Raw genomic sequence first — 14,428 nt, forward strand, 5'->3', positions numbered from 1 at the left:
TTTTGGGTGATAATCCCTACACCAAGGTGTGGCTACCAAAGATAGCCTATCAAAACTGGGAATTCCGAATTTGCAATCTCAGATGCTTCATTTGTGACAGTGAAGAATACGTATTTCATCTCATCTTCTTTCGTCCATTAGCAAAGTCTGCCTGAACTTGGATTTCAACCTCAACCCAGGGCTTATTTTTACCCCTGAGTTGGAACCCTACAGTGTTTGGAAATGTGAAACAATGTTCTGTAAGATTCTTGTCTCCTTACTTTATGAAGCATGGTGTACATGTTGTCTATTACTTATACTGGAATTCAAGGCCAAAACACCCAACTAGAAATGATTGCTTATAGGAATTGTTAGTGCACTGGCAATCAATGCCCTGCACTATGAGAAATGACCCCCATGGAAAAGGAAGCCACCGCATCAATATATCAGTTAGAACCTCTCCATTTTTCCCAAAGCACATCCTTTCCTACAGTCTTTTTCTTCACAACTCCTATCTTGTTTGACAAAAGTTTCCCAATTTGGAAATTTACATCAAATCTCACTCTTGCAAAACTTAGTTTTCCAGAAGAGGTATTTCCACGGAGTGCATTCACAATACAAAACCATACTATTTCTTACAAATGTTATGTATTGATCACTTGAAATGATACATGAAAAATGAATACAGTATTGACAGTTATATTATGAGAAGATAAAGTAGCATTATTCTACTCCAAAGAAGCCCACCTATCATGATTATTGTAAGCAGATGCAGATTGGAAGAAAGAAATATGTTTTGCATGCACTTTTTCCCTACCTTAAATTGTCATTATATATAATGAATGATTGTTTTCGCCATTATCTCTCAACATGGGTCTGCTTTTCCAAACGCCCATGCTTGCTATTTATATATGGCAACCACCAAATTGGTAATTTCAATAAACGCAACAAAAATATAATAGCGATGTTGATATAAGACAGAAACATTAAATGGCCATGATCTGACTCTCCATCTTGTCCTGACGATGAACCACACTGGTTGGTTCGAAACACATTGACAAAACTTCTCCTATGTGATTATTGCCAAAAGTTTCTCAATAATACAAATAAAAGTTATTCAACATTCGCTTTCCTTGGTTTTTATTTCTACTTATTCCAATATCTGAATCAATTTCAAACGTGAATCATATATCGCTATTCCCTGGAAAGATGGAAAGATAATAAGAAAATAAAAACCACCTGGTGATACAAAAATGACTGTGCCCTTGCAACAACTACATAGCCACGATGCCCCCTTCTCTGACCAAATTCTAAAACTTCCTCCTGACCAAAATTTCCATTCTCTTTTTGACAAAGCATATCAGGCTGACTCTGATTCATAAATCTCTCATTAGAAAGAGACACCTGCCCTTCCATTTCAACCGGATTATTTAAACTCGTTTTTACTTCAGATCTCGCATGTTTACAACTTGTTGCTGAAATGTTTACTCGAGTATTCCTATCTATACTTGACGGAAAGGCAGACCATGCTGGCATTTCACAAACATGGAGTTCATCCAATGTTTTGACGGGGGATTTTGCCTGCAAAACATTGCAGCATATACAGCATATTAGTAGATATCTTTCACAATGCATACAACTAAAAAACATGGTAACGAAACAATCTAACCAATATCTACAAAGTTGAAGTGACAAAAAGTATGCGGGAAGGAAAAATATTCGAAAATTTATGGCCCACTGCCATAAAATTGATTCAGAGTTTCATAGAAGATAGTTTAAAGTTTCCAGAGAAAAGCCATCATGTTAAAAGATAGTTCCGAATTTCACTGGTGCATGCCACCCATCAATAAATGCAGCACTTAGACAACTATGAAATGATATTCCTGCACGAAAATATGTAACTGGAGAGTAAAGTTATAGAGGGATGAATTTTACAAACTCTGGTTTGAAAGGAATGGGTTGCACATATAATACAGAACAGGAAAGAAATTTCAGGTTCTTCATTGAGAAATTTCAGATTGCAGTTATGCTTAATAGATTTTCCCGTATAACAAGTTCTTCAGCAAGACATTCAGGAAATACAGAATGCATGACAACCAGGGAAAAATGTTGCAGACATCCTCACTCCCTTTTCTAAAGATACAAAGAAGACTGATAAGAGAGCAAAAGAAAGAAACAACAAATGATGAAACCCTCATAATCATTATCCATGACATATGAGCACACACAAGTCCCTCTGACTGACCAGTTATTCGGAGACATATATCAGTTGATTTTATCCTACAGCCATACAGTTTACTTCCAGAACCATAGTATTCCTGCGCCAGGCTCATAGGTCGAGGAATCTGGCCTCCAAACCCATTACTGAAGACTACATGGAAATCTTCACTTTATAAATTCAAATTACAAAAAACCTTCTCTAATAGGACAAGAGATGCCACATGTTTCTCTAACCCCCTGACTGCCTACTAGGACTAGCAACTATTTGCATATTTTTTGTCTACTTGGAAGAAGCCAGAGATATCATTGACCACCAGCTGAGGCTTCAGAGATTCCATGACTCCATTACGAATTTCTATTAGTTGAAATATTTAATAATTGATATTACATATGGAGAATGTAAATGGATACCTGACATCCTGCAGCTCGGAAGGAGCTAAAATCATGGTGTCCTACAAGGACTTGACATGCTTCCTGTCCAAAGAAATTCCATGTTACCGTTAGCAAAAACTACAGAAGCACAGCAACAACAACATGAGCTTGTGAAATTCGGACCTGCATACATGAGAGACACAAGTCTTCAGGAACATGCCATGCTCGATCCTTTTCAAAAGCAGGTAAAGGCTCTTTACCAGAAAGAATCCTGTAGTAGTAACTGCAGCACAGACGAGAAATATGTTCATTTAAAGAGAGAATGTCATATATAGACCATTTGCTCATTGTTTTTATTTTACCCTTTCCACAACCATTGTTTGTCTTCACATAAATAATACCTACACCATCTCAGTTCTAATCCTTGTACAAAAGGATAATGGACTTCAAAACAAAATCACAGAACAACATGTAATCGATTTGTTAAACAAACAGATATTATCACATGGAAAACCTTCCAAAACATGCAACAATATCTGTGATTTATTGTACCTACGTGCGCTCCTGAGCTCTAAAGCGAGCATGAAAAGTCATCGGCACAAATCGGACATCAATGACAGATATATCACCTGCATCTTTCTGGGTTCAATGCATTAACCAGCGCAGAAAAATATTAGAAATATATTAGATGAGGTTCATTTTCTGTGTGTATAAAATTAATAGAAATCAAAGCACTATTTTCTCAGGCACATCTTATTCTTACAACCTAGCAGTCATTCTAAAAGAGTATTTCTACGCTCAAGAGTACTGCACTATAATGCACCTTTGTCCAAAACAAATTGAAGTGCTGGTAGTAAGAGCTTAAGGTTTGTTTTTGTTGTTAAAAGTTAAAACTATCAATAGCTGTATGTAATTTGGAACAATGTTGATGATGATACAAGGATGCAATAAGCAGTAGAGACTATCAAAGAAATTATGCAACAAAAGCATAGTAAAGAAACATGGTTAAGGACTTTCCAATTGTTCTGGATCTATTATCTGCTTTGTTCTTCCCATCATTCTCACAAGAAAAAAATATATATAAACTATCCTTTTGAAATTATAAACTTTGAAACTCCAGGATTGAGTAGTTAGAGTGACCCATTGAACAAGATCCTAAGAATTGCCTCAAATGCACCCAACAGACCAGATTAAACTATTTTGATAATATAAAACAGTCTCACTACAAGAACACAATAATATTAAATCGGGATTAAACAACACCAACTAATATAATGTTACTTAAACTAAACCAATTTAGTAGTGTTGGGTGTGTGTTATGTTACTAAAACTTTTTTGGACCCTATATTAGGTGGGTGGACCAACCTATGGTTTTGTGCATGGGTTTCACACATGGTTTTGGGCATGATGGTTTTCTGCCTAAGGTATTTTGTAGATCCAGTCAAGGGAACTACATTTATGTTCTAATCCAGGGTTAATGGATTGGGGTTTATGAATGCTTCGACATGTATATATATGTATTGTAACATTGAAAGGAATATAATGAAAAATCAATATGGTAGTCCCGGTTTTGGGATCCAGGGAAAAATCTGTTAAGTCCCTATAATACTAGTGATTCCCCCATTACTATTGTCATTGTAGCCCTTATTGTTATTATTGTGCCCCTATTGTCCCCATATTGTTATTAGTGTGCCCCATAGAAGCCCACTATTGTTATTGTTGTGCCCTTATATTATTATTGTTATATTAGTTTTGATTATATTGTGACCCCTTAGACTCCTATATATAGAAAGGAGGTTTAGTCATTTGTATCATCCAAAAATTGTTCATTTGTGTAATGTAAAGGAGGTTTCCCCCTCGAAGAGGCTGATTTTGAAGTCGTTGATCTATCTTTTCTATCTTTTTGTGAGCTGATTCATAACATTTGGTATCAGAGCTTTGGATTCTAGGGTTTCGCTGCTCCAAACAAGTCATCGTGGCATTTTCGCTATAACTTTTTTTTTTGCAACATTTCAGAAGCTAAAAAAGAACCCATTTGAGCCGAAATCTTGATGATCCTTGGGTCCGAATTTCAGATCTTGTCTCGCTATATTTTCGGAGATATGATCTAAGAAAGTTAGGGTTTTTGTAGGCTCCCAAATTACATCCCAAACAGGTGACCTTGGGAAAATCGTCATAACTTTGTCTCTGAGTATTAGATTGAAATTTCGTAAGAAGTTACAAAAAGAGAATGGACTGTAGTTTTCTATGCATCGTTTTCAGGTCTAAAGGTTGAAATAGTGACACGTGGCACTTCGTACAAGTTCTCTCTACTGAAAAAGTGTATAATCAAGTCATCTTGGGAGATTGGGCATAACTCTTTCTTGGAGAATTCAATTTCGATCAGACTGGTGGTGTTGGAAAGAGGACTTAGAGGACTACCACAGTTCGCAATTTCAGACCTTGGAGATCCGAAATTTCAAAGATACATCAGATTCAATATTGAGCTCCTACAAAGTGAAAAAAGGTGTGTAGTTTTCTTAAAATTTTGCATAAGTTTGGTTTGAAAAATTAGTTTGAAGGAATTCAAAGGGCATAGTGAAGCATAATTATCATTAATTAATGCCCCCAAGAAAGAAAATGGAAACACCTAGTAAGCAACCTGACCAAGTGCAACAAAATTCACTCTCACAAAAAGTAACAGAAGCTAAGATGAATGGTTTAAAAAAAGGCGTGGAAGCTAAGATGGATGGTGTGGAAGATAAGATGGATGGTTTAAAGAAAGGCGTGGAAGCTGAGATGAATGACGTGGAAGCTAAGATGGATGGTTTAAAGAAAGGCATGGAAGCTGAGATGAATGACGTGGAAGCTAAGATGGAAGGAAAAATGGAAGATTGGAAGACTGAATGGTTTAAAGAAAGGCGTGGAAGCTAAGATGGATGGTGTGGAAGATAAGATGGATGGTTTAAAGAAAGGCGTGGAAGCTAAGATGAATGACGTGGAAGCTAAGATGGATGGTTTAAAGAAAGGCATGGAAGCTGAGATGAATGACGTGCAAGCTAAGATGGAAGGAAAAATGGAAGATTGGAAGACAGATTTGACAAAGTCGCTACAAGAAATGTTTACTAATCGTGAGAGGGTAGTAAAGAAAACTCATGATGAGAAAAAAAGAAATGTTAATCATGATTTCATAGACTTTAACATTGGATTGAAGACCCACCATGTTCCAAAGATCGATATGAGGAAGTTTGATGGCAAGAATCCTGTAACATGGATACTACAGATCGAGCAATATTTCGATCTCCATAATGTGCGAAACACACAAAAGGTATGCATTGCAACTTTATATTTGGAACCAAATTAGTTTGTATGGTATCGATGGCTTTGCTCTCATAAACAAATTGTCACTTGGGAAATTTTTAAGGAAGAAATGATAGCACATTATGAGGATACAAAAAGAAACACCTTTTTTAGCCAATTGATAAATCTCAAACAAAAGGGTTCGATGATGGAGCACAATGAGGACTTCCAAAAATTGAATATAAGGGTAAAAGATATTCCAGGGGAGCATAGGATTGATGTGTTCATGGGGACTTTAAAGGATAACATCCAACATGAAGTTTGCCTTTGGGAACCTGATTCATTAGAGAAGGCATTCAGGTTGGCAAGAAAAATGGAAAACAAAATTATGGCAACCAGGAAGCCTACCACTCACAACTATAAAGATGGAGGTGTTGTTTCTCCTGGCCTTCCACAACCTACAAGATTGACACCACAACAATTGGAAGAAAAAAGAGCAAAAGGGCTTTGTTACAGTTGTGATAGCAAATACACTAAAGGTCATAAGTGTGCTGAGAAGAAATTATTTTACATAGATTGTGAAGAGGAGGAAGAAAAGGAACAGAAAATGTCAAAAGAAGAGGATATACACTAGGAACAAACCCTAGAGAAAGAAGAAATGAATTTGACCATATCTTGTAATGCATTGGCTCGAATTACCACTCTTCAAACTATCAAGATAGAAGGACATATCAAGAAGAAAAAGCTAATAGTTTTGATTGATTCGGGCAGTACCCATAATTTTATTCATTGTAAGATAGCCAAGGAATTGAATTGCTTCCTATATCCAGCACCAGAGTGTGAAGTGAGGGTTGCAAGTGGAGGAACCATAAATTGCTCTGGAAAGTGCCATAATATCAAGATATCCATGGGAGAATATGTATTGAATGGCCCAATGCTTTCCATTCCAATGGGTGGTGTTGATGTTGGACTAGGAGTCCAATGACTATAATCCTTGGGTACAATAGTTTTTAATTTTCAAGAACTTTTTATGAAATTTTGTTCAAATGGAAAGGAAGTTGAATTAAGGGGTATTGCAGGGAAACTGGGAAAGATAATCAGCTCTAACGGAATGACAAAGCTTTTAAAGAAAGAACAACGAGGCTTAATTGCATAATTATGTTCGCTAGAGGTTCCCACATCGAAATCATCTATTTCTCCAGATGTCCAAGAAGTCTTGGACAATCATTCCAAGGTATTTGAGACTCCCAAAGGCCTCCTGCCTATTCGTGATCATGATCATGTTATTCATTTGATTCCAAGAAGTGTTCCTCTAAACATCAGGCCTTACAAATATCCCTATGCCCAAAAGAGTGCAATTGAACGTATGGTTGCAAAAATGCTAGAGGCTGGTATAATTCAACCTAGTCAAAGTTCTTTCTCTGCTCCAGTAGTATTGGTGCACAAGAAAGATGGATCATGGCGCATGTGTCCAAATTATAGGGAGCTCAACAAGCTCACTATTAAAGATAAATTTCCCATTCCTATCATTGATGAATTATTGGATGAATTGCATGGATCAATTTACTTCACCAAATTGGATCTTCGTTCAGGATATCATCAAATCAGAATGAAGACTGAAGACATTCCAAAAACAGCATTTAGAACTCATGAGGGTCATTATGAATTTTTTGTCATGCCTTTTGGCCTTACCAATGCACCTTCTACATTTCAAGGTTTGATGAATTCCATTTTCAAACCCTTCCTTAGAAAATTTGTGTTAGTAATTTTTGATGATATACTAATCTATAGCAAGTCTTGGAAGGATCATGTTGACAAGGTGCTCAAACTATTGGAGGAGAAACAATTATATGCAAAAAGCTCCAAATGTTTCTTTGTAGTACAAGAGGTAGAATATATGGGTCATACTATATCTCATGAAGGTGTTAAGGTAGACCCTAGCAAAATTAAAGCCATTAAGGAATGGAAAATCCCCACATCCATAAAGCATCCGCGAGGATTTCTTGGGTTGACAGGGTATTATCGTAAGTTTGTTAAGAATTATGGGAGAATAGCAGCACCTCTAACAACATTATTGAAGAAAGATGCATTTTCATGGACTCCAGAAGCAACAAAGGCCTTTGAACATCTTAAAGAGGCAATGTGCCAAGCATCGGTCTTAGCTACGCCGGACTTCACAAAAACCTTTATTGTGGAATGTGATGCCTCGGGAAATGGAATTGGTGATGTTTTAATGCAAGAAGAAAGACCCATTTCTTTCGAAAGTCGTTCAATCAAAGGAAAGTATTTACACAAAGCTATTTATGAGAAGGAAATGTTGGCAATACTACATGCACTTAAGAAATGGCGACCCTACCTAATGGGAAGACACTTCAAGGTAAAAACGGATCATGATAGTCTTAAATACTTTTTAGAACAAAGATTATCTTCAGAAGAGTAGCAAAAATGGGTCACAAAGATGTTGAGTTATGACTTTGAAATCATCTACAAAAAAGGGAAGCAAAATGTTGTGGCAAATGCACTCTCAAGAAAGGATGAGGATGTGGAAGCATTGCTTTGCGCCATTTCTATTATCCAACCAGATTAGATAAACGAAGCAAGGGATGAATGGAAGAATGACGAAGAAGTGTGGGCACTCATTCAAAAGTTACAACAAGATCCCAGTACATCTAATACATTTAGCTAGAAAAATGATTCGTTATGGTACAAAGATCTCTTATACCTATGTAAGAATTCCCAACTCAAACAAAAGATTCTTATGGAATTGCACTCAGGATTTTTAAAAACTTACCACGGGGTTAAGAAAGAATTTTTTTGGGATGGCCTTAAATCGGACATTCAAAAGTTTGTGGTGGAATGTTTGGTTTGCAATCAAAATAAAGTTGAAACAATTAAGACCCCAGGTATATTACAACCTTTATCCATTCCAAGCCAATGTTGGGCAGGGGTTTCAATGGATTTTATCACAGGTTTACCCAAGTCCGAAGGAAAGAGTGTCATCATGGTGGTAGTTGACAGACTTACCAAGTATGCACACTTTTGTGCATTATCTCATCCATTTAAAGCCAATACAGTTTCTACTGCATTTATGGAAACAATTCAAAAGCTACATGGAAAACCAAAGATTATTGTAAGTGACAGAGATCCCATTTTTGGATCAAACACCAAAAAGTAAAAGCAAGTCAAATGCTGGTCAAAGACAAAATTCAACCAAACCAAAAGAGGCTCTCTCTCCTCCTCGCACATGTGGAAAAAGACCTACAATTTTAGAAGTAGTCGAACCTCTAAAGAGAAGAAGAAGATGTGTGAGATGATGTCCAAATGAGGTTGCCTTTATGTGATATCCCTAAGGAAAATTTAACAGTAGATACCATAAATGAACTCGAACAGCAAAACAATAGAAAATAAACACGCAGCCAGTGAATTGATACACAGATAGATGACAATAAAAATCACTAAGTCATTTTATTAATCCATCGGAAAGAGTACATGAAAATGAGGAATAGTGGAACTTGAGCTTGTCAAGCAAGCGGAGCAAAACCCATAAAAGATCTCAGGCCCAAATGATTAATGACCTTGGCATTGATGTAGATGGCCCAGTGAGAAGGCTGTTGCAAACCTGCTACTACAAAACTACTCTCCTCAAAACTCCAATGAAGCACTGTGAGATTTATGAGTGAAATCTCCTCAAGAGCATTGGGTTTTCGTCCAACATCCACTAGCACACCCGAGAATAGAAAATAGCAATAATCCAAGATGATCCCCAATGGGCTCCTCCTATTTTTATAGATTTGATGGACCCCTCTAGAAGCTCCTATTTTATTATTATTATAATCATTGAGCACATTTCCCTCAATTAAAATATCTTTTTAATGTGGGAAAATGGTAAATTGACCACCATACTCTCTTCGACCACTGAAAGTCACTTCTCAGCATCCCATCCTGTAGATCTTCTCATTCTGGTTCCAACGAGCTATTACACTGAGGTGTTCCATCAATTAATCTTCCTGAATGCCACCTCGAGCATAATTAATTAAGTTAGGCCCCATAATAATGCAATTTTTTATAAGTTGTCAGAATGCAAAGGAATGAAAGGCAAATTGTGCGGGTGATGGAATATGCCAAGCAAATGCCATCGAATCCCATAAAAACTCCCTCGGAACCCTTGATGACATAAACCTACTCCCATGATCTGGCCATCTCATGCCTTGCAAATCCACCCTGGCTTTACTATAGAGGAAAATAAAAATGGGGATATGACAAATCCTCCTACCCCAAGATTGTTTTCCCCCAAGCAATCCACACCTGTCCGCTGTAGAGGCATCTGCAAACTGATACCAGAATCCCATATGAACCACTGGTCCACGTCATGCCTCCAAGCAATCCAAACATGATTAGATCCCTCAATACTTGGATCCCATGCCCATCTCTGCCTCAACCTGCTACCAGTAGATCCACCTGGATTCTAATGCCACCATGGCCAATCATCGCCCAAGTCCCATGGCTCGAACGGTGCTCTCTCTCCGGCTATAGTTGTTGCTCCATCAATCGAATACCAACTCATCACCTCTCTCCAATCCAACCTCTGGCATAGGTCGAGGTCAACCCCACTTTGTTCATGTTGGGATAGTGCTATTGAAATACTGATGAACTATCGGTCCACATCCCACTGCCCACTAAAACATGTAGTAACCCTCTCATCTAAGAGCTCATGTTGTATTGTTCCCCAAACTAAGGACGATACTCCATCAATAGGATACCAACTCATGATCTCCCGCCAATCCATCATGTGGGAAGGATTGGGTGCACCTGTATATGGTACAAGTCCACTGTGTTGCACCATGCTCAACTCATGCAGCTCTGCCCAACCAATCAACCAGATATGTCTAGGAATCCCTGCCTCTCTCCCTATAAGTGGGCAACCCATGCTGCATGCCCTGTCTATGTACTCCTGGAGAGGGTTGTTGCCTGGAAATATTGCAGCTTTGCTAGCTGCCATTGCATCCACCTGCACCTCGTCAATGGGTAGACCCAAAGATGGATGCACCACTGTCTCCAAAAGAGCCTCCCTCATCTGACCAAAAACTCCATGCTCCACCGATCCACTCGTCACTGGCAAAACTATCCTGTCAAGCTTCAACACCTCCTGATGACAAGTGTCTACACACACTACCACCCTGTTGGTTGTCTATACATTTGTCCACTCCTCACTCATGGATAGCCCAAAACACTGTTGCTCATCCTCCCCTAACATAGGCTCAGCGTGAGCCACTAGATGACCCTCCAAAAAATGTCTCATCACGCACACCAGGCATATCATCCTCCTCATCTAACCCACGCTCCTCTATGTGCTCTGCACCCTGAATCACTAGCCGCTCATCTCGCAAGTCTGCTCCCTGGACAATCTACTACTCAACATAATCCTCCTTCCCACATGGATGCATATATGGACTGTTGCCAACCAATCCACATGACTGCTCATTCTCCTCAGAGGTATTCTCATAAGAACCATGGACTCAACTAGAAAGGAAGAATCCTTATCTAGAAAGTCAAAAGAACCCTCCTGATCTACCTTTACAATCTCGTCAGTGTCACTCAAGCAGGAGTGGTCAAGTCCCGAAGGTTCCTTGCAAATGAAGCAAAAACCCTTTCTCCTCAGCTCATTCTTGTTGCACAATTGGTCACCACAAATCATTCGCAACTCCTCATGGGTTAGCTGCCTTCTAAAGAATCTCATGTTTTGCTCAACCACCCTTTTGGCTAGCTCATAGGCAGTTGGTGAGGCAACCTATATCTTCCTCCAAATGGCTAACACTTTTGTCTGTAGTTGTTTGCGAGTGATGTCACCTTCAACTAGTAATGAAGATAAGATATCATGCATGTTGGCTTTTACCTTCTCAGGGTGATGCTCTCTGATATTGGTGAAGAAAGATTGGCACATCTAAAGGATCAAATCATTCTACTCTAGGTCAAACATGACTACATAGGATCTAATTTTGGCCATGGTGTCTAGAATTACGAGCCTTCTCTCAAAGTTTGAGCTTTGGGTGTCATGCAGTCCTGAATAGCATTCTACAATCAATTGAAAGACCCTCTTCATGATATCATCATTATAGGGAGGAAAGGGTGCTACTATCCTCAAAATATTGTTGAAACAGGATGCAATGATAAGCTTGGCTTTTTCTCCCGGATGCTCCAAGAATTTGGCTTGTACCAATGCAAGCATAGCTGGTTCCAAAGCCCAATTCAAACTCCAATCAGATTGACCCACTTTGGAAAGATAGGATTCCAGCTCTTCTAATGTAAGGTCATCTCCTAATCTTCTAGCTTTTAAATCTCACCCAAGTACGAAAAGCCAATTCCACACTTCTTTTTCCTTTTGTAAGTCCCTCGGATGCCTTTGTTGGAGCTTATTATGCACTTCTCTGGTGAAAGGTCTTTTGTTCCACCTGGTTTTCTGGTCCATGTTTTAGCTTAACGATGACAAAAAAAACTATGATAATGAGGCCACTATTTTCAGAGTTTGTTGAATTTCTCAGTGGGGTGTTCTGACAAACAATTTCATGACAAACTGTTGTAGGTATATACTTTCATGGTTTAAGTACATACATACCCACTTGTCATGATAATGTTTTATAATGATATAAACTGATTTATAAGGTACCCAGAAACATAATTAAAGCTGCTATAAATTTGTGAACAATGAGAAAGTAGGGGAACCTGGTGTACAAGTGCTGACATAGACTTCTTATTTGAATATTGTTCCCACAGTGCAAGCAATTTGGCCAGTATGACACAGTCCCCTTGAAAATCAAAGTGTTGAAGCAGATACACCAGTGATTCAATCCTCCTCTTGAACTGATCAGTCTGTTCCAATGACAAGACTGCGATCCAATGGATATTAAACTCCCACTTTCCCAAACAACTGCAATTTTCTGAGTTCTTTCACTGACTTGTTCGGTTAGTCATTTTGACAAACATATATCATAGGCACATTGTTGTAGGTGTTTCTGAATATTTCCGGTTCTCCAACGGTGGTTTTTATGCAAACTGATATCTCTAGAGTTGGTCTTTGTCTTTAGTATAAGATAGCAGACCGACTTAACGAAAGTATAGAATGCACTCCTCTTATTTACATATCAGTCCATAACCCATAGAACGAAAGCAGGTCCATTTATGTTCAGCACTTTCATAGCCAAACATTTATCAGCATTACACCCATAAATTAAATGCACAGTGGGCCCAGGAAAGGAATGGTGGCTGGGTAGTCAACTGGGCAGTGTGTCAAAATTCAAGTCAGCTATGCAGCTCAAGGACAATTACCCAGCGAACGGATAGCACGCACAACAAGAGTATATCAGCAATACCTCTCCAGAATGGGCTCACTCATAAGTTATCAGTCCAGCGCTGGTTTTTCTTTAATGATTTCCCTCTGGAACCTGCGTACACAGTGATGGGGGTACAATGACTGCATCCAACAACCATAGAAGCCACGACCTTCACAGTGACCAATGTCCTCTACAAGACATGAGTCGTGCTCCTCTCTGCCAACAGAACGTTCCAGGAACAGTTCCTTGTGAAGTACAGACAGTTCAATGCTCAGAGCTTTTAATGGTGCCAACACACAGCAGAAACTCGCCCCTCGGTATCCGAAACTCATTCCAGTTATAAGGTGGTTTGCTTAGCAGCTAAGACGAGCATATTTGTTTCCCCTTTCACCAGGAAACTTGTCCATTTGAGGCAACACAACCAGCATTTCCACGAGAGACTCGTTCACTGCTTATACTAAGAAAATCGTCCTTAGAGAACGTGATTCTGCTATAATAATTCGGCCCAAAGCTATATCAGTCTTTCACAAGTCTGCAATTCGATTTCTTTGATGCCATGATTGCACACGGCCTCTCCGAGTGATTAATCGATTCCCTGGAAAATCAATATAATTCAGCTTAGAACATGTGAGAATTCAACACCAGTGTTTTTGGCCTCAATTCGTGATGGTCTTGGTTAATAAAGGAGGTTTGCAAATAAAGAGGCATTCCGTCTCAAAGTAACTCATCCAGGTGTTTCGAGCAATTCCATCCCCAATATGCAGCAACCTAAAACCAATTCAATTCAGAATAACCCCTTGGAAAAGAAGAAGAAAGAAAGAAATTATTTTATCGTCCACGAGGCTAAAGATAGCCTATGGGACAGATTGCTTCTTCATCTGCTTGATGTATTTGGCCCTTTTTTTTGTGAAGCTTCACAATAAATGCTCCCATCTTCTCGACAAACCCCTCGTTAAATAGATTATCCCAAGAGCTAGCTGCCAGCGTCTCTGCATAACTATCCCTGTTGTCTTTGAAGGCCTCACATTCTAAAATGAAATGTTTTTCTGTTTCCACTTTTCCGGAAGAACAAAAAATGCATACCCTTTCCTCCCACACTTCCTTTGGCCTTTTCCAGCGCCCTGTTTCACAACGGAGTTGATGAGAATTAGTCCTTAACTGAGCAATAAGAATTTTGGCTCTCCAAGAGATATTGGCCTCTATGTATGCTTTTGGTTGATGATTATGAGTGGGATTAAACACTTCAATAT

At 38.7% G+C, this 14,428-nt stretch overlaps 1 protein-coding gene across 3 annotated transcripts in view; it reads right to left on the reverse strand.

Annotated features, from left to right (window-relative positions):
* Positions 1 to 14,428, reverse strand: part of LOC149181162 (Pseudouridine synthase family protein) — a 294,463-nt gene that overhangs the window by 51,138 nt on the left and 228,897 nt on the right. For all 3 annotated transcript variants that reach the window (XM_089416472.1, XM_089416474.1, XM_089416473.1), the window contains 4 exons: positions 3,128 to 3,210; positions 2,755 to 2,854; positions 2,611 to 2,673; positions 1,219 to 1,560 (listed from right to left, as the gene is read on the reverse strand). In XM_089416472.1, coding sequence (XP_089272598.1) covers positions 1,219 to 1,560; positions 2,611 to 2,673; positions 2,755 to 2,854; positions 3,128 to 3,210 — 588 coding nt within the window. The remainder of the gene's footprint in view (positions 1 to 1,218; positions 1,561 to 2,610; positions 2,674 to 2,754; positions 2,855 to 3,127; positions 3,211 to 14,428) is intronic.

Source organism: Pinus tabuliformis, chromosome 3_2, assembly GCF_031772625.1.
Source record: "Pinus tabuliformis cultivar Carrire ecotype Pingquan chromosome 3_2, CPIR1, whole genome shotgun sequence".
Classification (NCBI taxonomy): Eukaryota; Viridiplantae; Streptophyta; class Pinopsida; order Pinales; family Pinaceae; genus Pinus; species Pinus tabuliformis.